The sequence below is a fragment of the Lutzomyia longipalpis genome, chromosome 2 (assembly GCF_024334085.1).
Source record: "Lutzomyia longipalpis isolate SR_M1_2022 chromosome 2, ASM2433408v1".
Taxonomy (NCBI): domain Eukaryota; kingdom Metazoa; phylum Arthropoda; class Insecta; order Diptera; family Psychodidae; genus Lutzomyia; species Lutzomyia longipalpis.
In genome coordinates this window covers 26,431,240-26,457,586 of record NC_074708.1, presented here as the reverse complement: position 1 = coordinate 26,457,586, position 26,347 = coordinate 26,431,240, and the positions used below count along the sequence as shown (strand labels likewise).

The 26,347-nt window shown below is 35.3% G+C and overlaps 2 protein-coding genes across 3 annotated transcripts; one reads left to right on the top strand and one right to left on the bottom strand.

The window, feature by feature from the left end:
* The first annotated feature begins 1,544 nt into the window (after positions 1-1,544).
* LOC129789865 (very long-chain-fatty-acid--CoA ligase bubblegum) lies at positions 1,545-20,713 on the top strand. Of its 2 annotated transcripts, none has more exons than XM_055826957.1 (9): positions 1,545-1,890; positions 8,727-9,015; positions 11,120-11,254; positions 11,460-11,670; positions 17,659-17,760; positions 17,856-18,848; positions 19,580-19,708; positions 19,806-19,926; positions 20,028-20,713. In XM_055826957.1, exons 2-9 carry the CDS (start codon positions 8,792-8,794, stop codon positions 20,102-20,104), a joined length of 1,992 nt encoding a protein of 663 aa, XP_055682932.1. In that variant the 5' UTR covers positions 1,545-1,890; positions 8,727-8,791; the 3' UTR covers positions 20,105-20,713. The 2 variants fall into 2 exon arrangements, with proteins under 2 accessions (XP_055682932.1, XP_055682933.1); XM_055826958.1 differs by lacking the exon at positions 1,545-1,890 and adding an exon at positions 4,922-5,148.
* Positions 20,276-26,347, bottom strand: LOC129789874 (leucine-rich repeat-containing protein 15-like). The gene is made up of 4 exons (XM_055826969.1): positions 24,905-26,347; positions 23,172-23,759; positions 22,559-22,777; positions 20,276-20,819 (listed from the first exon to the last, which is right to left on the bottom strand). The coding sequence occupies exons 1-4, from the start codon at positions 25,796-25,798 to the stop codon at positions 20,736-20,738; spliced, it is 1,785 nt and encodes a 594-aa protein (XP_055682944.1). The 5' UTR covers positions 25,799-26,347; the 3' UTR covers positions 20,276-20,735.

The following is a 26,347-nucleotide window of genomic DNA, read 5'->3' as shown; positions in this document are numbered from 1 at the left end:
GCCATAGATTAAAATCAATCAAACCTTTCTTGGTAAATTCTACTTCTATGTGTAGGCGATTTTAAATACTACAAGTTCGTCAAAATAAAATCTGGGAAAGCATTTTCTTTATCATAGAAAATTAAGCTCAAAGTTTGAGGTTAGAAATTCGTGTCCTCCAAGTGTATGAGTGGCAAAGTAAAGGTAAAAATCTTAATTATTTGTGAAAAAAAATGACAAAAATAATGGAAAATAATTCGAAAATAATAAATTTCGCCCTTGAATAATTGCCCATAATGGCAAGAAAAATGAGTTTTCATAGTTTTATTTTCTCTCGATCTCTTGACTTATGCGTGTAACAATTATTATAATAAAATACCTCAGTAAGTTCTTTACAAAGACTTAATTTGAAGCAATTTTACACGAAATTAAAGGGTCCCATCTTTTGGTCAGGAGAATCTGCTTTTGATCAGGGGAATATTTTGTTTTTATCAGAAGAATATTCCAATTCAAAGAGAAATGTTGAATTTTGTCAGAAAAATCTACAATTTTGATCAGGAAAATAAGACATTTGATCAGGATAAGAAGCTATAAATTAGGATAATTGACGATTAAACAGTGAAATTGGTTTATAATCAGAAGATTAATGCTTTCTGGTCATGAAAAACAAAAAATAAATCAGGAAAATTGAGCGTTGGTCATGAAAATATAAAAAAAGGAAAACAGTTTTTCGCATTTTCTGACTCTCCTGTTGGTTTTAGGGCAAATCTGATTGGATTTTTGGGTCATCCCGTACCCGCAGGTTCGTCGATGAGCCTGATCGATATATACCAAAGAGAAGTTTCAAATGCAAAAAATAAGAATTTTCACTTTTTGCCTTGAAGTTCAGACATATTTTTGGCTGAAAACAGTGCTGATCAAAAGCACAGATTCTCCTGACCAAATGCAGAATTTTCTGATCAAAGGATTTGATCCAAAATAAAAGTCTTGTCTTTGGACAGAAGAATAAGAAGAATCTGTTTTATAGAATATAGCTCTCCGATTGGTTAATAAATTTAGGTTCAGCATTCTGATTGGTTAATCTTCTCCATATGTCATTATTTCGTGGAGTTTGGCTAGATTGGCATAGTTGCTGAATCCAGATTTTTTTATCAATTAAACTCAAAATTTTCTTCATAATATAAGCCTATAAATCATTAAAAAAATCTTTAAAAATTAAGGTTTTTTTTAAAAATATTTCTTTCATTTTTTTATTTATAAATAAAACTTTCCTTTATGGAGCATAGAAAATCCCCCAGATGAATTCCCCTTGAGCAAATAATGAAGAAGCAAAGAGAAATCTTTCTTCTCCACCAAATACAATATCTGTGCTGGATTTAGTAATACTATCATCCCATACTTGGAAGATACAGTATAGTGTAATTTTTTTAAATTAGAAAATCTTCGTTTGTATTTTATTGGAAATCCATCACAAAAACGCGGCCTTATCGTCCAAACAGTTCCACTTGTCCGTTTTTTTTAAATACATAAAATCTCCTTCTTTTTATATTCGTCTATCGCATATTGTTCTCGTGGAGATTACTGGATGATTTTGAGATGGGTGGAGTGGTGCGGAGGGCAGCTGGAGAGGGGGCCATACACAGCAGAGATCGTCCAACAGTGTGTGGTTCGAAAGTACACCATGTAGAGAATTTACTTCAGTCGATCGCATGTTCTGCCAGCAAATGCACGGTGGCATCAATTTCAAAGCTCATTTTTTCGCCGTTTGTTCTTGAATGAGTTTTCTTATTTAGTGTCTAAAGTGTGGAAGGAAAAAAAGAAGCTTTTTCCCCTCACTCGAGTTGTTTATTGCGAACGTTTTGCGAGGCGTGCTGAGCTGATCACCTTGATCTCAAAGGGACGCTCTGTTGGGTAAGATTTGACCCCTTTTTTTGGGATTTTTTTCCTCTCCTCTGTAAAAGTTCCTTGAACCATGTGCTTCCGCCAAATGTGCACGTATCAAAAGGAAAAGCTCCGTTGAAAGCTCAAAATCGGATGATTTTTTCTCCTGGGATGCACATTTGCATCGACGTGTCGTGTGAGAGAGAAGAAGATGCGGAAGGTTCACGAGACGCCGCTACACCTGATTTAATGACCTCACAAATCGTTCTATTGACCTTGTTGTAAGCTCTTTGGAAGTAAAAAAAAAGCAGAGTGTAGCAAAGCTCAAAGTCTCGACAAGTTCACAATAAATAATACTCAATAGTTCAATTGCCGCGTGCATTGCGCAACGTGCAAAGTGAAAATACGCGTGGATGGCGTTGAAAATTCATCATGAATTGATTTAAAATTTTCAGTTGTCGCCCACGCAGAAAAGGTTCCGCGATGAGAAAAAAAAACATGCAATAAAATGCAAAGATCTCCCAAAAGCCCCCCTATGTATCGCATAATGACCTTTATTGAGTTTAAATTCCTCCCATAAGAGTATTTGACGGAATTTAGTGCTTATCACAAAATCACCCCACCAAAAGTGATCGATGGTTCTTTTGTGATAAAAAAAGCTCGCCTCTATAAAATATAATTTTATCTTCCCACTCACGTTTTCAATGCGATTTTTCCTCTCTTCCTTGTAAAAGTTGTGGGGAAATTTTTCAGTTAGAAAATTGATTGAGAACCGTTTGAAAATTTTTAGAGATGCTGTGGAGATTTTTGAGTTGTGCATCTTTATTGATTTTTTACGAACTACTTGTTGCATTTATTGGGGAATTTTGAAATACTCCCAGCGGTGCGCGAAAGTTACCGGCAAATTGTGATACTGCCAAGGGGCAGATGAGCAATATTTTTCATTGCTTGTATGGAAATTGAATCATTGGATGTTATGAGAGAAAAATAAGGTCAAATCATTGGTTTTCGTAGAGTATGGAATATTTTCAATTATTCGGAATATTTAAGGAATATTCTGTGATTTTTATTCGACTGTTTGGTCAAAATTGTACATATTTTAGTATTTGAATGAATAAAATGAGAGGATTACAAATATAACATACGGATTTTTCTATGGATTATTTAATACGATGATGATTATGTATATTTGAAAAATTGTTCAAATATTCTGTATTATTTTCAAATATTTATTAATCATGTTAAATATTCGACAGAATTAATTAAATATTCGATTAAAAATAATTTTTCACTAGAAAGAGTAATTCAAATCTTTAATTTTCTTTCAATTGCTCTGTCAATTGCTTTTAATCTTTTAATTCTTATTATGTATATTCATTTCTTGTGTATTTTCCACAACTTCTATAAACGTACAAAAAATTGGCATAGGTATTCAAAGTATCCGGGTTAATGATTTAAACTTTTCAAGAAGGCAAATAATTTTTACGATCGCGAGAACTTTTTTTTATGAGTTTTAGTATTTTCTGACTAATTGAATGAATATTGTGTAAAAAAATCATGAATAATACTTGGTATGCCACGATTGTGGTATACCAACTAATAAATCTTTTAGAACCATTTCTTCAACGGGTGAAAGTAATTTATATTTAGATACCAAGAAATAATTTTCAAAGGAAACAGAAAAATTTAGATATTTCTTCAGAATTGATTTCTAAAGATTTGATCTATTTTACATTTAATCTCAAGATTTCAACAGCAATAATAAAATTATCGAGATTTATTAGCTGCGTACATATTTTATTACACTTTAAACATAAACAAGTTTTTTTTTAAACATTTAGTCAGTTCCACACATGATAATTTTTTTTAAACATTTCTTTTTAACTACACCGATTTCTTTCTAAAACATTTTAAAGTTTAACAAAAAAAAAAGTTTGTAAATCGAATCACATTTTGCGTAATTTATGATAAATCTCTAGGGTTAGTATCCTATTTTACAAAATCCGGTTGGTTGAATTTAACACCTTTCATCCTAAGGGTAAATGAACTCGAACTCTTTATATTGCGTAAAAAACATATCGACATAATAAAAATGTAAATTTTTTAGGAAAAGCTTTAGGTAGTTTTTATTACTAATTATTTTTTAGTATTGAGAATATGTTAATAATGTATGTTTAAAGCTGGGAAAGTCTTAAAGGGAGGTTTTTATCTTTTTTATTTAAAAAAATCGATATAAAAGAATATAGCACAGGTGTTCATTTATAAAAAGAATCTATAATTAATTTTATATACAATGCTTAGTTAGGTAATTCTAAATTGAGCTTATCCGTCGACTGATCATACTGATTTTCACTACATAGCAGAAAACGATTTACGATTCATTTCTCTTCTAAGAAAATCAAGAAAATAAATTTAAGAAATTTAATTTTTTAAATTACTTTTGAATACATAATTCCTTTATCCGAATATTTAGTTTCTTGAGAAAAATACAGGAAAATCTTATAAAAAAATTTCTTTGAAATATTTATGTTTTGTTTACCTGAGCTTTCGCCCAGAAAGCTCCTCTCATATACTTCTCATATATAATTTTCCAGCAAAATTTGATTTTTTTTTCAATTTTATTGGTAAAAAACCACTCTCTCCCTAAACTTTCTTCCTTTTGCCGTTTGGGCCGTTTGAAAATTTTTCCTCAAATCAATAAAATATGTTTGAATGACCTCTAATGTTTCCGTAAACTTCAAAAAAGCCCCAGCGTGTCCTTCAATAGTTTCACTTGCCCCTTTTTCATTTTCATTCTTTACTTCGCTTTTCTGTTGTTTTCTAGCTGTGTAATCAAACGAATTTGTTCTTTAACACACAAGTTCATCGCGTTGCGCTCAAAAATGGTTCAAATGGCACAATTTTTGCGATAGGAAGCGCGCATTCTCCCACAAAAAAGCCTTCCACTTTAATCTCCCATCGATACGTGGAAGCTCTCCCTCTTCTGATAAGGCCCCAATAGAGAGTTGGCTGTTGTACATACTTTACAATTGATAAGCCCACAAGCACTATATGCCGGGGATTGTGCCGGGGGCCCAATAGAGTTGTTGTTTAGTTGTTTGGACCCCAATACTTCAGTACTCTGACTGCATTCAGTGTGTTAAGAGTTATTTTTGCTTTGGAGTTTCCGCGCTCTTGGAGTTTTTTTTCTTTTTCTTCACTCTTTTTTTTTGTTTAACTTTTAATTTTTTTTCCTCTTTCTCTGCCCACACATTTTGTTTGCCGTTGCACCAGGCGGCTCCATAACAGGTGTTTGCAATTTACTTTCTCTCATATATACCATCTCTTACATGTGTGTTAGCCACATAGGCACGGCGGGTGTACGGGGCAGTGAAGTTGGTACATGGAAGAGGAGAGTAATGTATGGTGGGTGCATTGTCTGCGTCTGATTATGTGGGACGAGAGATATTTGGTTACTCTTCTGGTTGAGATGCATTCTGAGTGTGGCGATGCGGTGATTATGTAAGAAGACGGGCTCGTAGTGAAATTTGAATGGTCTTATCGCACTCAACTTGACCTTCTCGCATTTCTTCGTCGAACTTTTGACTTTTATGTAAAATATGGATGGAGGAGAATTTCAGAAAAAATGTTATCATTACATTTTTTTATTTGATTAGAAATTCTCTCCTCATTCATTCTCTCGTCATAATATGAATAATTTTTATTAACTAAACACTTATTGGCATTAATTACGTGCTGCAATTAATAATTTCTAACACAAATGCAGAATCTCGCGCCACATATGCAAATATGAGGGGAAGAGGGGTTTAATTAGAATTGCTTAAACAATGTTTAAATAAATTCAGAGAGTGAATCTGTGTGCAAGCTGACGGCTGGTGGAAAATTGTGAGAAAATACTATTCATTCTGTGACTCAACCGCCTCCCGCCGCTGACTCAACCCACTGATCTCTCCCCACAAATCATACGATTCTCTTGCATGTTGATAATTTTAGGAGCTTTGCAATAGGGCAAATTTCTTCCGTGTTATTTTTTTGAATGATAATTTAATATGATAAATAAATATTTATTAGTTTTCTATGTGGAAGAATATTCCGATTCAACAAAGAAATTATGCTTTTAGTTTAAGTTAAAAAAAAAACCTTGAATAGTCGTGTTCAAAAAAGCATAAATTTCCACAAAAAGCACAATCTTTTTTTTTTATTTCGCTTTTAGAACTTGTACGATGCAAATTTTATAATTTAAATCCATAAAAAGTATTTTTCTTATAAGATAAAAATCATTATTTTGAACTTATTGTTTTGTTTTAAAAAGTTTTCTGCTTTTTATTAGCTAATAAAATGTAGAAAATAATAGTTTTACTTTATGTTATTTTTTTTACACTGCTGTGCTTTTTTCCATTGTTCGAAATTCTGAATTATTAAACGCTAAAAAAAATGGTAGCTTTTATTATTATATTAAGATGAATTTTAATAATATTTGCCAAGTAATTTATTTTATTAATAAAAGTTAGTTATGCATATAAATACCACAATAAAGAGAATTAAATTAATAATTTTTAATAGTGTTTTATTATGAATTATATTTCACAGAAGACCATAAAATAAAATGATATTAAGAGTTCTATTTATATCTTAAAATCTTTTTTGCTAATTCTTTTATTTAAGCTTTATTCAAGATAAAAAAAAATAAGAAGACTTTTCTTTAAAAAAATTTTTTTTATAAATCCGGATAATTAAAAATTATTTTTTAAAAAAGTCTCCTTCACCTATAAAATAAACATTTAAGACTTTAACGATGATTTTTAGACAAAATCTTTATTTTTCTTTACCCCCAATAATTTTTATTGCGAATTTCTTTAAATTCAATTTAGCAAATCATAAACTTTTCTCACATAAAATCTCTAACAGAATAAAAGTATAAGAATGGAGCAAAAAAATTAAAGAAAAAACGCGATAAAAATTATTTTAGTGACGTTTTGTTTTTCTTTGGAGGCTTGAAAAATAAAAATCACTTGAGAAAATCAGGAAGAAGTTTAGTGTTTTGTACTTTGGAACTAGAAGAAATATAATCTCACACCTCAATCAATTAAAAAGTCAATGATCAATCATTTTTTTTGTAAAGTTGTGCATTAGGTAATCATCTTGGGCCGGTAATCATGTCAATTCTTCAAAAGTTTAATCACCTTGCATTAAAATGCGAATTAATTGTGAAGAGATTGATTTTCTTATGTCTCCCTGAATGCAATATTTTGGTAAGCAAGTTAATGAAGACTAAAGGAAATTTATTGCAATTTCCTTTGAGAATTAATTAAATTACAATCTTATCAAAGAAAATCTGATTGAATTAATTGAAATTCTGATGAAGTCATTTACAAATTAAATTTGAATAAACTTAGAAAATGTTCTATTAACCCATTTTAGATCTTTTTTTTTCAGATCAGATTAATCCTTCAATTATATAAAAATCTAACTTTTCAACGCAAAAATATGACATTTTAAATAAATTTTTATATTTTTCATGAATGTTTTTATTAATTTATGTAATCATCTACCATAAGAACGCACAACAAATGTTTTTTTCCCCTTAATTTTATGACTGTTTTAAGTAATTCCTCATACGACAAAATTTCTTTACACGTTGCGTTTTCTCTTTAGTTACTAAGCAAATATATAAAGCAGATTAAAAGCCAGAATGTTGTGAATGAATGAGGAAAATCCAACACTAATAAATCTTCTTGAAGAAATTGTCGTCACCAGGGGAATGACATTCACATCATTGCGAGATATCCCTTTTGGAAGTTTTTTTATTTCTTGAAAATAATTCCTCAATTCGCGCATTGAGTGATCATATAATTTCGCACCGTTAAGACCTCTGGGTTTGGCGGCATATCGTAATGCTTGCGTGGTTTGGTGCCTTATCAAATGGGGGCCACCCTTCCCTAATACCCCAGCATATAATACCTGAATTTGGCGTGTATTTGGTGTGTGTTGGGGGGCTTTTGGGGCGTTATCAGTGATTAGGTGATTCGGAAAGAGCTATAAAGATTACATATTATATGGAAATTATCAGTGAATAAAATCACTTTAATCGTGCCCAATAAGGTGATGTTTGCCCCGCACCTTCTACACTAAAACCCCCCCTTTTGTGTACGTATTGGACATTGTTCGTGCTAAGTCGATAAGAATTTATTTTATCACTTTGCCTTGTCGCTTCGTACTATGTATATAAAAGAAAAGTCCGATAAGGAACTTTTCTTTAGTAGAAGGAAATTTATTTTATTTTCTTCTCTGGTTAGGGGGCGGGGGAAAGCAAAAGAGAAGTAAAATAATACAACAAACTGGTGTCCTACTGATTGTCATTTATTTACCTCATTACCACTTGACGGTCTTCTTGGAGGGGAAATAAAAACGTAGAACATACATGAAAGTAAAACAGAAGAAAATTACATTATTACATACAACTAGCAATTAATCGTTGTGATGCGACGACAATTAATTTGAGGCAATTTAAACAGGTGAATTGTCTCTTTTTTTTAGTAGTTGCTCTGTGTAATTAAAAACATGCCGAATGCATGCAAACATGCCTCTTTTCCCGCACCACTGATTCACTCTAAAAGCTCTAAAACATTCGAGAGAGAGAAAAAAACGCAATGATTTTTCGCAAGGAGAGGAAAAACATATATAGAGAAAAATAATAAATATTTAGTCGTGGCAAGATGATAAGATTGCACTAAAGCGACTTACAGAGAAATCTTATCTGGTGGATTTTTTCGCAAAATCATCTTTCAATCCACTGAATGATAATTCCACTCTTATGGATGTTAAGAAAATATTATTAATTTGAATTTTTTTTTAATCTCTTTCAGATTTATTTTCTTCCTTCTATTTTCTTCTTCTTGTGAGTGTGAGTGTTGAATTTTGTGAGTGAAAAATGCCTGCGGAAAAAGTTGGTCCCAACCGGATTATGCCATCCGATACGTACACAATTACCGAAAAGGATGCCTACGCTAAGCTGAGGATCGGTGAATCGGGAATTGCAGCACAAGATCCCATCTCAGTACCAACACTCCTCAATAGAGCTGCTCGGGACTATCCAGATCATCCTGCTCTTGTGCACAAGAATGCAATGAATGTTTGGCAGAAGGTGACCTACTCGTAAGTTCAATGATCGCATAATAAAAAAAAAAGAAATCCCTGAACTTCCTCCCTCTTCCACGCTTCGTTCATAAAAACGATCAATAGAGAGCGAGAGAGCTTCAGAATTTCCAAGCATATGGCAAGTGACCTTCGCGGTGAAATATCAATCATGAAGAAGTTTGCATTGAGAAAACTTTATTAGCATGATAACTTGTACTAATTTTGAAGCTGTTCAAATCATTTGCTTTTGAGCTTTTAATGATGAAGATACTCTCCCAAAGCTCTCGAGCTAAATTACTTTCATATTGTGTTGACTTTAATTTAACTTTAGGGCTTTTAATATGTTTATTAGTTATTACCAGGGGAATCATCAGCTATGATGGCACCCCCTTTATTAATTAAATAAATAAATAAATAAATTAGTTATTACATGACTTAACTCTATTCATTGCTAATTTAAATTGAAATTGAATTTTAAGTGCATTTATGTACAAAGTTTAACCTCTAGGCCGCCAAGCGGGGTCGTTGAACGACCCCAGCCCTATATTTCGTGCTATAACTTAATAAATATAAAAGATACCATTCCCATCTTTTGGAAATAAGTTCTTTGGTTATCTGAGGAGGTTGTGTAAAAATTTCAGCTCAATCCGTCCACCACAAGAAAAGTTATTAAGGAAAATGTAGAAGAAGGGAATTCAAAAATTGGTGTAACGGCCATGCTGCGGAAAATTTCTTAGAATGAAGTTAGTCACATCATAAATCATATGGTTGAAGGGGGTTGAAGGGCTGTGTTTACTTTCTCACTTTACCATCTCAGTGTCAGAATTATCGCGAATAAGTAACATAAATAACATAAAACATAATTAGAAGCATATAAATGTGCAAAACAATAAAGAATATTCGAGAAATATTGCCATTTATCACGGTGCGGGAAGTGAGGGGAATGTGGGGAAGTAGTGAAAAAAATAGCAGTTGCGGTCAACTTCGTGGCAAATTTCTCACGAAGAAATTGTGAAAAAGGAGTGAAAAATGTTTTTCCCTAATATCTTCTTCTGCGTGTTTCCGGGTGGCGAATTTGTGATGCAAGGGGCAAGAGGACTATATAAGGAGTCTAAAGGTAGTGACCCGACAGTTCCCGGTTTTATAGTTTATGAGAAAATCGACTTCCTTCTTGGGGTCGTTCAACGACCCCACCTTGGCGCTCTAAGGAAGCTCCAAGGTCTTGGCGGCCAGCAGGTTAACTTGTGAAGCTTTATCTAATAATTATTCTTAATGAATTTTCCTATGCACCAAAGTTGCAAAAGGTGGAATATTGAACAAAATGAGAGAGAGAAAATCTTTTTTTCCTTTTTTTTTCTATTATTGATCATAAGAGAGATTTTTGATTATTTTTAAAAGGTTTTAAATCTTTTAAAACTGAGAAAAAGATGAAAAGCCTTAAATGAAAAATTCTCTGGGAAAATCAATGAACAAGGGGCAAACAATTTGAGGAAGTTAATTTATTTTTGCTGTGATTCTTTTTTAATATTCTTAAAAAAAAACGCGAAATCAGGTTGATATTGTTGAGAACTAAAATTGTAAGAGCTTTTCACAAGCTTTTCCGACAAGAAAACATAATGGTCTAATTTTTATTCAAAAATAATAATAAATAAAAATAATAAATAAATAAATAAATAATAAGAATTGAATTAAAAAAATAATTCAAAATTTGTAATGTCCTATTTATTCTCTTAAATCTAACGTTTATGTTTATATGCTTTCCTTTTCTCTCTAAAAATTCTTTAAACTTTTTATCTCAAAAACCCTACAATTAGGTTAAGAAAAAAATGAATATAAAAATTCCCTTTTCAATTGCACTTGAAGTAAATTCTTTACAAATAAATTTTCTATTTTAGCTAATGAAAAATATTTTTCCTATTATAATTCTCTCAAAAGAAAAATCTTGCATGTTCAAAGCTTCCCTCCGAAGCTTTTCCATTGCTATATAAATACATAATCCATGGGATTTGGCCAATAAAATTGCATCTTGTGGAATTTATATTGATTTTTTTTCATCGTCTCTCATCCTGTTTTCCTAATACTTTTCCTATTTCAAATTGCTCTGTGCTATATATCGTTGCAGGGAGTATAAAGCAAATGTTTACAAAGTGGCGAAGGCATTCATTAAACTTGGCCTGGAGCCCCGGCATTCTGTTGGGATTCTAGCCTTCAACAGTCCCGAGTGGTTCTACTCTGAATTGGCTGCCATCCATGCGGGGTGAGTACTGTGGGGGATGGAAATAAAAAAAACGGGAGGAAAATGAGGGTTGGGCAAGCAATCAATGATTAAGTGTACGGTCGCCTCAATTGCTAACCAATCCATTTGGAATTCGATACACCCTGCAGCTCACGTTTTTCACACACCACACTGTTTTTATTTCTCGCTGTAATTGCTCCTCATGTGACATTTTTCTCCCCTGCAGTGGCATCGTGACGGGCATCTATACGACAAACTCTGCGGATGCTGTTTACCATGTACTAAGCACTTCAGAGGCAAACATTGCGATCGTGGATGATAGTAAGCAAATGGAGAAAGTTCGATCCATTAGGCACAAATTGCCACATCTAAAGGCTGTTGTCCAAACTTTGCCCCCATACGAACCCTTCGTGAAGCGTGAAGATGGATACTATCGTGTAAGTCACAACCACACACAAGCCCCCATCTACTAAAAATCTCAAGTACTCTGCTCTTTTTACTCCCATCATCACTACTTTCGGCTCCGTCCTTGTCAGCGTATCAATTTTCATTTTCATATTACTGCGATGGGGGGAAACAGAGAAGAATCGACACGACAATGATTTATTCATTTGCTTCCTATATAACATTTTTTTCACCCTTTTGTTCCTCCTTCCATTGAGACAAAATCTCCTCACACGCAAAGAGACTTTGCCTTAAGTTCCCTGGCATAGCCAGCATCGCGTCTCTCATAATGAATTGCTTCCACTCAAAGTTCAGCACGATATCTGGGTGCTGGAGAGATTCAATATAATGACACGCGTGGATAAGAAGTTTTTTTTTCTATGCTCCCACTTTTGGTGGGTGGGAGACCAAAGGAAAAGTGCCGTCTCACCCAAAGTCCAAAAAGTTGTGTATTAGTTGGTGTTCCACTTCGTGGCCAACACCAAGTATTGTAATCGTCGGAAAAACCGGCCACCTCAGATCGGGTTCAAACTTGGTATGAGCACGTTTTAGACATCCCACATTACGAAAATGGTGGTGGAAAATTTTTGATCCGGCCGGCCTGCCGGCCGGCCTGCCGGCCTGCCGGCCGGTCGCCTAAACTTTGCCTTATAACTTTCGAACGGTAAGAGATAGAGACTTCCGGTTTGAAGTTTTCTATAGAAATATGGGTGTAAAATTTCATTTTTTCGCATTTTCAAAATCCAAGATGGCCGCCGTCCGCCATTTTGAAATACTATCAATCACTTCCCTTATAGCTAGAGGTCTGAAATTTTAGTATGTTGTAGAGCTCAGAGAGACGTTTTCATCAACAATTCATACTTGACAATCGGTCAAGCGGTTTAGCAAATATGGCGGCCTTAAGCAAAAAGTGTTTTTTCGATACAACTCGAGAACGGCTTGACCGATTTTGATCATCTTGGTATCAAATGAAAGGTTTCAAGAAGCCCTACAACTGTATAGAACATTCCAAGTTCCAAAAACATCCGCAAGAGGCGCTAAAATCAAAAACAAAAATTGCCTAACTTTAAGAGGCAATATCTCCCAACATCTGTTATAGATTTCCTTTAAATTTTGATATGTTGTAGCCTGACTCAATATCTGTCACCAGTCCGAAAATGAAGAAAATCTATGTCGCCGTTTAGAAGATATGGCCATTTGAATAATTCTTGCATTTGAAAAGTTCTAAGAACCATATCTCTTGAACCGCTTGTCCGATTTGACTCAACTTTGTATCAAATTAAAGGTTTTGCAATTATCTACAACTTTCTAGAACATCAGAAACCTCTAGAACCATTCCTTCAGGACGAAAAATGCGAAAAACTGTTTTGGTGAAACAAAAATCCGCCATTTTGTGTTCTGGAGGTGACCTTGAAAATTATTGAGATATATGTCAAATTATAGCTTATTTCAAGACCTTTCCAAAACTAGTCATGAAATTTCTGTAGGTGTTATAGAACAAGAGATATGACAATTTTTATGCATCAAATTGCTGAATTTCACTAAAAAATCAACTTTGCCTACTAATATTGTTCACAAATAGTATTACAACGCATAAACAAACTTCTACACGTTGTGGGACACCAACTCTTATAACTGGACGCGTTATGATTGACTTTGTTATGTTTTGGAGGAAACCTCTCTCTGTGTTTTGTGAGAATTTTGTTGTTTTCCAAACTTGAAATATTATTCATAGTTTTTCCCAATGAGTTTCACTTTTTTTCCCTACCTCCCTCTCTCTCCCCCAACGCCCTCCCAACCCGGGGCGGAAACGAACATAGCGGAATTGGGAAATCGTTTGAAGGGCAAAGGCGGAACTTTCCCAACGACTTATCTCTGCTGTGTTGTATGGCATTATCCATAAAATTCCATCACTATTGCGGATTGTAAATGATGTCGCAAAACTTTTATTCTGTGTCAAGTGTCGAAGAAATTTTGATTGAAAATAGAAAAGTTATCTCTATCGCTATATATGAAGGATTTGTGGGGAGGTGGTAGGGATAAATCTGTGCAAAAAGAGGGGTTAAATAATTTCGCAGTAATATAGTAGAATTTATTATTATTTTGAGAGGGATTGGATAAAATATTCATTAACCTATTTTCGTAGATTCCGAGAATCCTTTAATCGATTTCAATGAAATATTCACAAAATTTTAGTTCTCGCTGCATTGGAAAATCTATTAAGATATTTTTTTGAAGGTAGTTTCTGGGAAATTTTTATTTGCTTTATGTGTTTTTGAACTCAAAAAATAATTATTGGATTTTAATAAATTCAATCCGTTTAGTATTTAAAATGTTACTTCAGTAATTTCCTGGAATTTTTCATAATCAAATTTGGTGCAGTATAAGCTTTTAATTATTCATTAGTTTATTTGCCATTTTAAATATATAATGTAATATGATTGAATTTGAATTTAAATTTTATTTAAGACATTGCCCATAATACATAAAGTAATTACTAATTTATTTATTTATTTTCTTTAATAAAACTAATCAATTGATTAAAATTTTTTATTGATTAAATGATTCCAATAGAAGAAAAAAATATTTCTAATTAAAATAAATATTTTTCGAACTCAGAACTAATTTTTTCCAAAATTTTATCTGATTTTATTGAAAAAATCTCATTTTTGATTTTTTTCAAGGGGTGTTTATCTGCCGAATATTTTGACTGTTTTGGCGAATAATGTCAATATTCCCGAAGATCTTAAAGATCTCAATTTCATCTAGAATTCAGTACTTCTTCAGCTTGCACTGACTACTTTCTCGGTCAGAATTAACTTCTTTTTTTTTTTTTTTTAATAATTTTTAGGATTAAATTTAGTACTTTTTAGGCTCTTTAGTACTTATTCGCCTTAAAATTAGTGCTTTTTCCTATTGAATTCAGAACTTTTTCGGTAAGAATTTACTATATTTTTGGCCAGAATTTAGTATGTTTTCGATTAAGATTGAATTTTCAAAAAATACTAAACTTTACCCGAAGCAATAGTAATAAATCAAGCCGAAAAAGTAATATATTCAATCATTAAAAGTGCTAAATTTGTTCTAAATTTTATCCCAAAACAGTAAATTCAAGCTGGAAAAATGTACTGAATACAATGGGAAAATGTACTAAATTTAAGTCTATAAAGTGCTAAACTGAATTTTACTTTTTCGTCTAAAATTTAGTACATAAAATAATATAGTAAAAAAAAGAAATGTTCGTCTGCAGGATATTTTTATTTCTTTGGCGAATCATCCGAATATTTTTAGTCAGATAAACACCCCTTGTTTTTTTGTCAAAAGAATAAATGTGATTGAATGTTTTATAAAACATTCAATTACTAGGCGTTCCCACTGGTTTTCTCTGACTATATACCCTACATATTAAAATGTGCTTTCATAATAGAGCCTTTACTTTGTTAATTTTTATTATTACTAAATTTTCTTTTTTCATGAATCTTCGATATTTTCCAACAGATTTGAAAAACTATTTAATTTTATTTCTTTTAATTCAATAAAAATATATAGTTGCATGTTTAATTAGTACGCTAACTATTTGGCGCCCCGCGAAGCGGGGCGCCTTATATATAAGGTATATAAATATAAATGTAAATGCAAAGTAAAATATAACGGTAAAATATAAATATATATAGCTACATGGTACAGATTAAGGAGAAAAGGGAATGTACATGGTAAGTTTCACTTACGGGCTGTGATTCTTCCTTCAGAGGCCAAGTTAAATATATGTAAATGCAAAGTCTAATAGATAGCTGCAGAGTATGGATTAATCAGAAAAGGGAATGTACTGGTAAGTTTCACTTACGGGCTGTGATTCTTCCTTCAGTGATCAGTCTAAGTGTGATATTTGATATAAGTTTGGTGGTGCAAACTCTGGGGGAAGGCTAACTCGCGCATTGGCTGTGATTCGTGGCGCGAGTCATCCTTCCCCAGAGTTTGCACCACCAAACTTATATCAAATATCACACTTAGACTGATCACTGAAGGAAGAATCACAGCCCGTAAGTGAAACTTACCAGTACATTCCCTTTTCTGATTAATCCATACTCTGCAGCTATCTATTAGACTTTGCATTTACATATATTTAACTTGGCCTCTGAAGGAAGAATCACAGCCCGTAAGTGAAACTTACCATGTACATTCCCTTTTCTCCTTAATCTGTACCATGTAGCTATATATATTTATATTTTACCGTTATATTTTACTTTGCATTTACATTTATATTTATATACCTTATATATAAGGCGCCCCGCTTCGCGGGGCGCCAAATAGTTAGCGTACTAATTAAACATGCAACTATATATATTTATATATTACCGTTATATTTTACTCTGCATTTATATTCATATACCTTATATATAAGGCGCCCCGCTTCGCGGGGCGCCAAAGAATTTGCGTATTAATTAAATAAAAAATTAAAACCCCTATATCTCCTGAACGGCTCCATAGATTTTCTTAAATAACCTGTTGTTGGAAAGGTCTTGACCTCAGCTATAACATACTGAAATTTTAACGAAATACACAGTACAGTTTTTGAGATATTTAGACTTAAAAATTTTGGATATGCAAAATATTGACTTTAGCGCCTCTTGCGGTCATTTCTCGAAATTGCAATGTTCTAGACATTTGTAGGGCTTCACGAAACCTTTCATTTGCGCTTGAGTTGATTAAAATCGGACTTGTAGAACCCGAGATATGACATGCCAACTTTGGAAGGCTATATCTCGAAAACGGCGACATAGATTTTCTTCATTTTTGGCATGGAGCTAGATAATATAGTCAACTATAACATACTGAAATTTCATCCAAATCTATCGTACAGTTTTCGAGATATTCATCGAAAACTAATCGAAAATTTTGTTTTTGATTTTTGGCCCTCTAGCGGTCACTTTTGAAACTTTGGATGTTCTAGAAAGTTGTAGGGCTTGCTGAGAGCTTTCATTTGAGCTTGAGTTGATCAAAATCGGTCAAGCCGTTCTCGAGTTATGGTCGATTGTCAATGAAAAATTGTGGCGGCCATATTGACTAAACGGCTTGACCGATTTTCGAAAATGAGGTGTCGTTGGAAAGCTCTTGATGGCCCCTACAACATATCAAAATATCAGATTTTTAGCTATTACAGGCGCTGAGATATAGTGAAAACAAAATTTAGGGGTGTTCCAAAATGGCGGACGGAAGGGTGGGGGGGTGGATTTGACCTCATAATCGGATGTCTTCCACGCGATATATGAACTTTGCCGTTGACCGCAAGTCTCTATCTATTACCGTTCTCTTGTTATTAAGCCTTATACGACGGCCGGACGGACGGACGGCCGGCCGGCCGGCCGGACGGACGGAAAAGTTTTTTGGAGCATACGTTTTTTGGAATGTGGGGACCCTAATTCGTGCTCATCCCAAGTTTGAGCCCGATCGGACAACATTGCATTTTAGGTGGTACACAGAAGCTGTGCTATTCTTTTCTTCGAAAGAATCACAGCTAAAAGAAAGTTTTCATTAAAAGAAATGGTTTAAATAAAATCTCATTTATTTTTATTAATCAAGCACAAACCCCTATTTTTCGAATTTTAATCGATCTTTGTTCCAATTTTTCCTATATAATGACATTTTTTTCACATTGAAGAACTATTAAAATGTATAAATTTCATACAATCAATTCAGTTGGATTATTAAATTTCACCCACTTAACTGCAAGTAAAACATTTTGAAGGAGCTCTTTGTGGATGATGGAAAAATGTAATTAATTTCTCTGCGTGTTATTTTAATGGGGGTGAAGAAAAAAAATCAAATATTGGGATTTTCAATGCGATGGTTTTTCCAATCCCTTAATGGGGTGGAGATGAAAATTGAGAAAATTCTCACAGAGTGAATCATGGGGAATTTTCCAATTTGTCCTGAGGTGACAAAATGTAATTCGGGGTGGGTGGTTTGTGTTGCTCTTGCAGTGGTCGGAACTGGAGGAGATGGACGTAGAGGATTGCACGGAGGAGCTCAATAAGCGCCTAGCACGGATGGCTATCAACGAGTGCTGCTGCTTGGTCTTTACGGTTCGTTCCCTCGATGGCAAATGCACTTTTCCCCCATCTCCCATTTGGGGGTTTTCGGGGAGAGTATTGATGATAAATTGTTAATTCTCTTGCAGTCTGGCACGGTGGGCAATCCCAAAGGGGTCATGCTGAGTCATGATAACATTACATGGGACGCCTTCACCATTGGCAAACGTCTACCGGGGATTCAGTATGGGAAGGAGGTGCTCATCTCCTACTTACCGCTGAGTCACGTAGCTGCCCAGATTGTGGACATCTTTCTCACGCTCCAGTTTGCCGTGACGGTGTACTTTGCGGACAAGGATGCACTCAAAGGGACTCTCGTTAAGACACTCCAAGAGGCACGACCAACACGCTTCCTCGGTGTTCCGCGTGTCTATGAGAAAATCCAAGAGAAGATGCTTCAGGTTGCGGCTCAAAATGGGGGAATAAAGAAAATGATTGCCACATGGGCTAAGTCTGTTACCCTTGAGCATCACATGAACATCATTGAGGGTAATCCATCGGCCAGCTGGCAGTACAAAGTGGCCAAGAATATTATCTTGAGCAAAGTGAAGCAAGCTCTGGGGTTGGATCGATGCCAAACAATTGCCAGTGCTGCTGCCCCAATGGCCCCGGAGCTGAAGAAGTACTTCATGAGCCTCGATTTACCCGTAATGGAGGCTTTTGGGATGTCAGAAACCACCGGTGGGCACTCCCTGACAAATCCCGATGCCTACAATTTCAACACAATCGGGAGGCAACTACCTGGGACTGAGACGAAGATTCACGAAGCTGACGACAGGGGCCACGGGGAGATTTGCATGCGCGGCAGGAATATCTTTATGGGCTACCTGAATGAGCCGAAGAAGACGGAGGAGGCTCTCGATGACGAAGGATGGCTCCATTCTGGAGATATTGGGTACATTGACGATCGTGGCTTCCTCTACATCACAGGACGCCTCAAGGAGCTCATCATTACAGCTGGTGGGGAGAATGTTCCACCTGTCCATGTTGAGCATCTCGTTAAGAATGAATTGCCCGTGGTTAGCAATGCATTCCTCGTTGGTGATCAACGGAAATACCTCACGATGCTCATTGCTCTTAAGGTGAGTTAATTAGTTTTTATTTTTTTCTTGAATTCCTAGAAGATTTTAAAGATTTTTTTTTAATAATTGTTTTGGAGAAAACATTGGGAATTCTTTTGTAACGAATTTAGAAGACTATTTGAATAATTTTAAAAACTATTTTATTTATAATTTAATAAATAAATTAAATTTTATAATTTATTTAATTTATAACTATTTTAAACATTTTAAATGTTTCTAAAATTTTTTTTGAGAGAAATTTTGAAAATTACTTCAGGATAAGTTTTAAAAATTCTTTTGAGACAAATTTCAATAATTCTTTTGAGACGAATTATGAAAATTCTTTTTTTTTTTTTAATAAACTGAAAATTTTGAGAAGATTTTTTAAAAATCCTTTGCGATAAAACTCTTTTTTTGGAAAAAAATGCTTTTAAAATTCTTTTGTGAGAAAATTCTTTGTAATAAATGAATTCTATTTCTGTCTTCTGTTCTAAATACATTTTACACATTAATTGGAGCTCTAGCCGCTCCAACTTTTAAGATATCAAGTTGAAGTAAAAAGCAAATAAAACTTTTTGAGTTTACGCATCTTTTGGTAACAGAAACTTTCAGATATCTCAATCCAATCAAAAGTTATTCGCGGTCAAAATCATGCCCTAATTTCCTGGCCACCCTGTAAAATATTAGAGAATTTTTCAATCGAACTAGAAATTTTTTTCAATTTTTCTTTGATTTTACTTCTATTCAAAAAGACTGAAATGGACGCTGAGAGTGGAGCTCCAAAGGATGAATTGCATCATGAGACAACGGCATGGCTGAAAGGTCTCGGTGTTGATTATGGGAAACTCTCAGAGATTCATGCAGCTGGACCGTGTCCCAAAGTAAGGAAAATAAATCTTTCGGAAGAATTTTTCTCTCTCTTAATTTTGAAGAACTTTGACTAATCTTTCTCCCCCTCTCTTCAAATGATCTGTGCAGGTACTCAAAGCCATTGAAGAAGGCATCACCAGAGCCAATAAATTCGCAACGTCCAATGCTCAGAAGATTCAAAAATTCAAGCTTCTTCCGCACGACTTCTCTGTGCCAACTGGTGAATTGGGTGAGTTTATTGGTTCTCAGCATTGGAGAGAGGAAAAGTCTCTGTACGAATTTCTAATGATTCCACCCTCCCTGCTTTCTTTTTTACTTTCTTTCTTTTAGGCCCCACGCTCAAAGTAAAGCGAAATGTTGTCGTGAAAATGTATGAGGAATTGATTGAGAGTCTCTACAGGGACTAGAGAGGAGCTCTACTGAAGTATGGGAAAAAAGAGAGAGAGGAAGAAATTTGTTGAGGAAGGTATAATTTTTTTTCTGAGAAAATAATATATACCACCAACATTCTGTGCCACAAAGAATATTTAAGTTTGTATACCAAGTCCAAAGTCACACGAGGGGAAATTTACTTAATGTAGCAAATAAGAAATCTTTATTTCAAAATACTTCCTAAATAAAATTTTTTTGAGAGGAAAAGAATTGCTCTACATGCTTACAAAAAAATATATGGGGGATAAAATATTAATGTTAATTCATTTATAGGCTAATTTACATTCATTTTGATGTTTCTTAAATACTATACAGGGTGTTTACATCTTATAGGTAGGAGAAATAAAAGAAAAAAAATTGCAAAATGGGGGTGCGTAGCATAGAAAAGGGGATGCTATACATGATGTTGCCACTTTAGCAACAAATTATTTGTTTTATGAGTACAAAAAAAAGAGCAACATTAAATATTGTGTTGTGAAAGGAAATTCTTGGCAAAAATGAAAAGAGTGATATATAAAATGTAAGCAAAATGATTCATTGTTTAACTGAGGAGGAAGTGTAATAAATTTTTTATGAGCCTTTAAGATGCTTTATTTACAACATCCTTCATGGTTTGTAGATGGAATGTTCCTGCATTTGCTGCTGCATGTACTTCTCGTCGATTTCCTCCAGCTCTTGCATGTACTTTTCCTGCAAGAAAAAAGAGCACTATAGAGAGAAAAAATCATGAGGTTTCCTTTTTCAGTTTTCCAGCAAAGAAGCCAACCACTCAGCTTCCCGAGGGCTGGACTGGAAGGTTTCTTTAAATCACACAAATTGATGGGTTAGTTTTTTTTTGCCCATTTAGCTGTTTGTACAAGATTGCGGCGAGAGCTGGGAAAAAGAAACTCTGCATTCCACATAAACTTGATAAAAAAAAGGATAAAAAGGATGGTTTTATGTGGTTGCCTCTTGATATTTAAACTGTTTCAGTTGAGAGATTTTTATTATTTTAATCAACAGAGAAAGAAAGAATCATGCAATCTTCTTTCAATATTTTCTTTTTTTTTTGATAAAGTAATAGAGAAAAGGAGATCATGCACTGGTCATGTAAAACCTTCCTCTATCGCAGAACAATTTTGACCCATTCCACCTTGTAGAGAATGAAAAAAACATTTAAAAAGTGAGAGAAACTCCCCAATATCCACTGGGATCACAGAGAAAAATGCAAATAAAGATTGCAAAAAAAATGCGAACCAATTTGTCGCCATTTGTGATTTTTATCCTTCTAAAAAATCGTCTCCGCGCATTTTCCGCGGAGGTTTTTTTTCTTTTATAAATTAATCACAAAGGTAGGTTTTCATGGAAAAATGTGACTTTTGTTCAGATATTTTTGACGTTTTTCCACTTTTCTCAGCCCTAGAATGGAAATTCCAAATTCCGGTGCATCAAAATCTGCATTAGTATTTCCTCTTCCATTTGCTTTTTATCCCATCAAAATCCATCCAGTAGATCCTGAGAAAAATCTTAAATGGCGTCGCAATATTTGAAGTTTTTGGCAATTTTTATTTGCATTTTTCTATGTTATCCAAGTGGATATTGGGGAGTTTCCTTCACGATTTTCCTGTTTTTTTTCTTATTCTCTACAGGGTGGAATGGGTCAAAATTGTTCTGCGATAGAGGAAGTTTTTATATGGCCAGTGCATGAACTCCTTTATTAAAATTAATAAAGCTCAAATTGTTGATGAATTTGGAAAGGATCAGATTATGTTTTAATCTTAAAAACTCTATAAGCTCTTAGATGATTTTCTATTATTTTCTTCATTTTTGCTGCCGAATATTGGCACACATGAATCTAACAATTGAATGCCCCCTAAACAAATAAAAAGAATTAATAAATCGAATAAATTCATAAAAAAACCTAATAAATTAATAACTCATAAAATGCAGGTAATAATTCCCTCTTAATATTCGCTAAATCTTTCCAGGGGTGGATAGTTAAATAATTCCAGGCAAAGCTTTTGTGGAAGAATTTAAGGGGTTTTGGTGGGCATTGCCTCTGTATTGTTCTGTAAATAATTGAATCAATAATGGAGAAATCAACACAAATTAATTGGGTCGAAGCGCCCGCTTGGGAGGCTAAATTGCCAAAATGGGGATTTCTTTTTCCACCCACAACACACTCCCCTCTCTCGCTTGGAGGATGCTCCACATATGAGGTGTGTGTGTGTGGGGGGGGGGGGGAGTGAACAGGATACTCGAGCAAGGCGTCAGGGCTAATCTCTTGGCAGCACAATGGGGTGGAAAAAGCACAGGGTGGCCGAGACACGAGCAATTTCTCAAGCTGGGATTGTCCGGGAATTAGGCAAGGGTGGGTGGTGTACAGCCAAATGGGAATTAATGCTGTGCAATTAGGTGCTGCGGGGGTTGGTGGTTTATGGGAGACATACGTGCTGGTCCTTGCGCCACTCCTCGCTGCGTCGTTCGGATTTGATCAGGAGAATCCGGCAAACCTTTGTCACGCCAAACACCACGCCAATCCCAATGGTGAGCCACAGGAAAATTGCTTTGTAATCGAAATCATCAATCCCACCGGTGGATTTGGTCAGGAAGGTGCCCCGGTTGTACCCAACAGCCTGATGGGTGCCCAATGATTGGGAATTTCGTGCCTGGAACCGAGAAATTGGACAAGGATTGCAAAATCCCCGATTAGATGATTTTTTGTGCTATTTATATAATAAAACAAAGCTATATAGCATACATATTATATGTAGCAAGATCAAGATTTAACCCTCATATCTTCCAGAAGAAAAAAATTATATAGAAAGAGAAAAAATTCCCACACCCTCAGTCAGAAAGACAGAGAGGGAGAGAGAGAGATTTAATGTCCCTTTCGGAAAATCTCCTTGGGAATTCCTCAAATGATTTTCCGTGTTCAAATAGAGCTTTCCCTGTGAATTGTTTACGTTTTAAGGACTACTCTTTCACGTCCCGCTGTTTTATTGGAGTTTCCGGGGATGCGTGGGGGTGATGGAAGGGATGGAGAATTGCGAGTGTACTCACGTGCCAATTGTTAAAATTTCCACCCTCGTCCTCGGGCGATTTGTCCATCTCCCTCAGCAGGATGACACTCCGATTCTCCCCATTCTCCTCATCTACGCACTCAATCCCAGCCACGCGGCTCACTTCGGTCGACCCACCCGTAAATGCGTAGTCCCTACCCAGATCGATACCATCCACCTTGGTCATCATGGCACGAATGAGCCATCGGCAGTGCCAGGGATTCCCTTCGAGCACAACACGCTGCATGCTGACGAATTTTGTCAAATCCAAGCTGTGAAAGAGATTCCCACTCAAGTCCAGGAGCTTCAAATTACCCCCAATTGAGGGTAGGAAGTTCACATTTGTCAAATGATTCCACGACAAATCCACCACCTGAAGTTCCTTCAGTCCCTCGAAGAGATCCGCATCAATGGCGGAGATGTCGTTGCCGGAAACGTTGAGCACACGGACTTTGGGTACAAATTCAAGAAGCTCATCCTCGAGGGCTGTGAGGTGATTATTTGCAAGGATTAAATGGGTCACAGCCGTGAATTCTCTGAAGATGTATTTGCTAAGCTCAGGGATGTGATTGTGGCTGATGTTGAACACCTGCAAGATGTGCAAGTTTGATTAATCACGTGCGATTAACTATCTTTTAGCGCGTTATTTGCAAGAAGTGGGTGAGATTTGTAATGCACCATAAGATGCATTTCTCAATGTAAAATCTCTGCTAAGATAGAACGACGTGGAGCATCTCTAGAGGGATTTCTGAGAGCTTGAGAAATCTTATCAGCACTTAACGTTTAAAATTTGGGTCTTAAAGTCGAGGAAATTTTTTTTATTTTTTTGAGATTTCTGATTTGAGCAGAAAAGACATGAAAGACATAAAATATTATGAAGAAAATAAAATAATAAAATTGTTAAGAATTTTGGGGCCTTTGAGGCTTTAAAAAAATATTATAAAAAGCTTTAAAAATATACTGGAAAGGCTTTTTTAAGACAAAACGAATTTTCTAGCATATGGAAGAAGATCACGAGCATCAGAGATTCAGATCGAATGAAATGGTTTCCGGTAAAGAATCGTTATAAATTGATATTTGAAAATAAGAAATATGCTTCATACTGGTCCATGGAACATGAGCAACTCACGCCATTTTAAAATAATTCGTGAAACATTTCACGCTAAATCGCAATCTCGTCATAATTAAAATATTTTTTTCTTCATTATTTCTTTCAATTTCGTCCTATATATTTTGTGATACACATATAGATTAGTTTAACCCAAGGACCGTGACCAATCTAGCGAGCTGATTGAACAAAACATAATTTTTAGGGGTTCCTTTGAGTTTAAATAAAACATTTTTGACAAAAAATCTCAACTCAAATCAGTTTTTCGTTCTTCTTGATCCAGTGAGTTCTTGGGGATGTCCTTTAATGGTCATAAAATGATGAGGGATTGTAAAGACATAGTCTTGTACTAATTTAGACTCAAAATTTAAAAAATAAATCTAAAAAATGGGACATCTTCAAAATCGAGCCTTTGGGTCAGCGTATGACCCAATGGACCTTGAAGGGTTAATAAAAGAATTTAACCAGGCTCTGTTTCCCCGCAGGTGCGAAAATTTCCAGGTGTACAGCGGTTCATTTTACCATAGAGCATCATATTCAAGGTTAGTAAGAAAATTCGATTAAATTTTTTCTCAAAAACTTTTTAGAAAATTATGAAAAAAATTTAAAAACATAAAGTACGTTACCTCAAGACTCTCCAATCCCGTAAAGGAAGTCTCCGCGAACTCTGTGAAATTGTTGTAACTCAAATCGAGAACTTTGAGTTCGAGGTTCCTCTTAAAAATCCCCTCTGCAAGGGATTCAAGCTGATTGTGGCTGAGATTGAAGTGCACAAGCCTCGGGAGATTTGCAACGAGTTCAGCTTCGAACACGGTGAGCTCATTGCCCTGCAAATGGAGGGACTTGAGGTGGCTGTTGCTGACAAAGGCAAAAAAGTCAATGTAGCGTATTTGATTGTGATGCAGCGACAGGTGCGTGAGCTTATGCAACCCCTTGAAGGTGTACTCTGCAATGTGGGTGATGAGATTTTTGCCCAAATTGATGTATTTGAGGTGTGGGGTGAACTTGAAGGTGTTCTCTTTCATTGTCTCAATGAAGTTCACAGCTAGGTTGAGGCGTGTTAGGTTCGGGAAGCGCCTAAAGGTGTTCTTGTTGAGCTCACGCAGTTGATTGCGTCGTAAGTCGATCATTTGAACACTCTCGAGATCGTGATCACTCCATGATTTCACGACGCTGATGTTATTCCGTGTGAGATTGAGCACCTGTAGCTGGTTGAGGCCATTCAGGGCGTAGTCCTGAAGGGTCTCCAGGTGGCAATCGGTGATTTCGAGCATGAGAAGCGATGAGGTGCGCAAGAAGAGCGCATTGGGGAGCTCAGGCACGTGACATTGCGATATGATCACGTCTTGAGGTTGCAAATGGAATTCGCGGATATTCTTGAGGTCCTCAATGGTGCAATTTGTAAAGCTGATCGCCCTATCGCTAACCACATGGCGGAATTGGTGGCCTTTTGCATTGACATTGGCACACAATAGGAGGAAATTCACGCTAATTAGCATAAAATAGTGAAACTGTTCCATCTTTGCTATCTTCAATCAACGCTTTTCTCACTCTAAGATGAAGCACACACACACACGGGCTGAAGAAAATTCTCCACCACAAATTTACATTATTTTCACACACACGCGCGAAAAAAGAGAACTAATTAGAAAATGAATTTCAGAGGAAAAACAGGAAAAATTTGAATGAAAGAGAGAAAGTAGTTCGTTAAGAGCCCCTCAAGGCGATGGTGTGAAAATCACAAAAGAACTGCGGGTTGAGTGCGCGCAAGAGGTGGGCTTGGAAAGAGCGCGTTGATCGGTGATTTAAAATTAAATCTCAGCAAGAGAATTGTGGCAAACAATCCCAACCACTTGATGACAAAGTGATATTCCACATAATTTACGACTTAATTTTTTTTTAAAACACTCTCAACTCGATAAACTCACTCCGCGAGACGCGCTTCGTCGCAATCTCCCTGTTTAAACAGTGTGTTGGCGATGTGGCAAACAGCCACTGCTGTTGCTCATATGTGGCTCCCCGATAGTGAGACACCCATAAAAGAAAATTCTTTCTCACACCGAACGTGC

Bases quoted from the DNA above. Each gene is read 5' to 3' on its own strand.
- LOC129789865 (XM_055826957.1), top strand. From the start codon at position 8,792: ATGCCTGCGGAAAAAGTTGGTCCCAACCGGATTATGCCATCCGATACG. The intron at 11,671-17,658 runs GTAAGTCACAAC...TTGCTCTTGCAG, and splicing joins GTGAAGATGGATACTATCGT to TGGTCGGAACTGGAGGAGAT. The intron at 19,927-20,027 runs GTGAGTTTATTG...TCTTTCTTTTAG, and splicing joins TGTGCCAACTGGTGAATTGG to GCCCCACGCTCAAAGTAAAG.
- LOC129789874 (XM_055826969.1), bottom strand. From the start codon at position 25,798: ATGGAACAGTTTCACTATTTTATGCTAATTAGCGTGAATTTCCTCCTA. The intron at 22,778-23,171 runs GTGAGTACACTC...TCTCGGTTCCAG, and splicing joins GAAATTTTAACAATTGGCAC to GCACGAAATTCCCAATCATT. The intron at 20,820-22,558 runs GTATGTCTCCCA...TTTTTCTTGCAG, and splicing joins AGTGGCGCAAGGACCAGCAC to GAAAAGTACATGCAAGAGCT.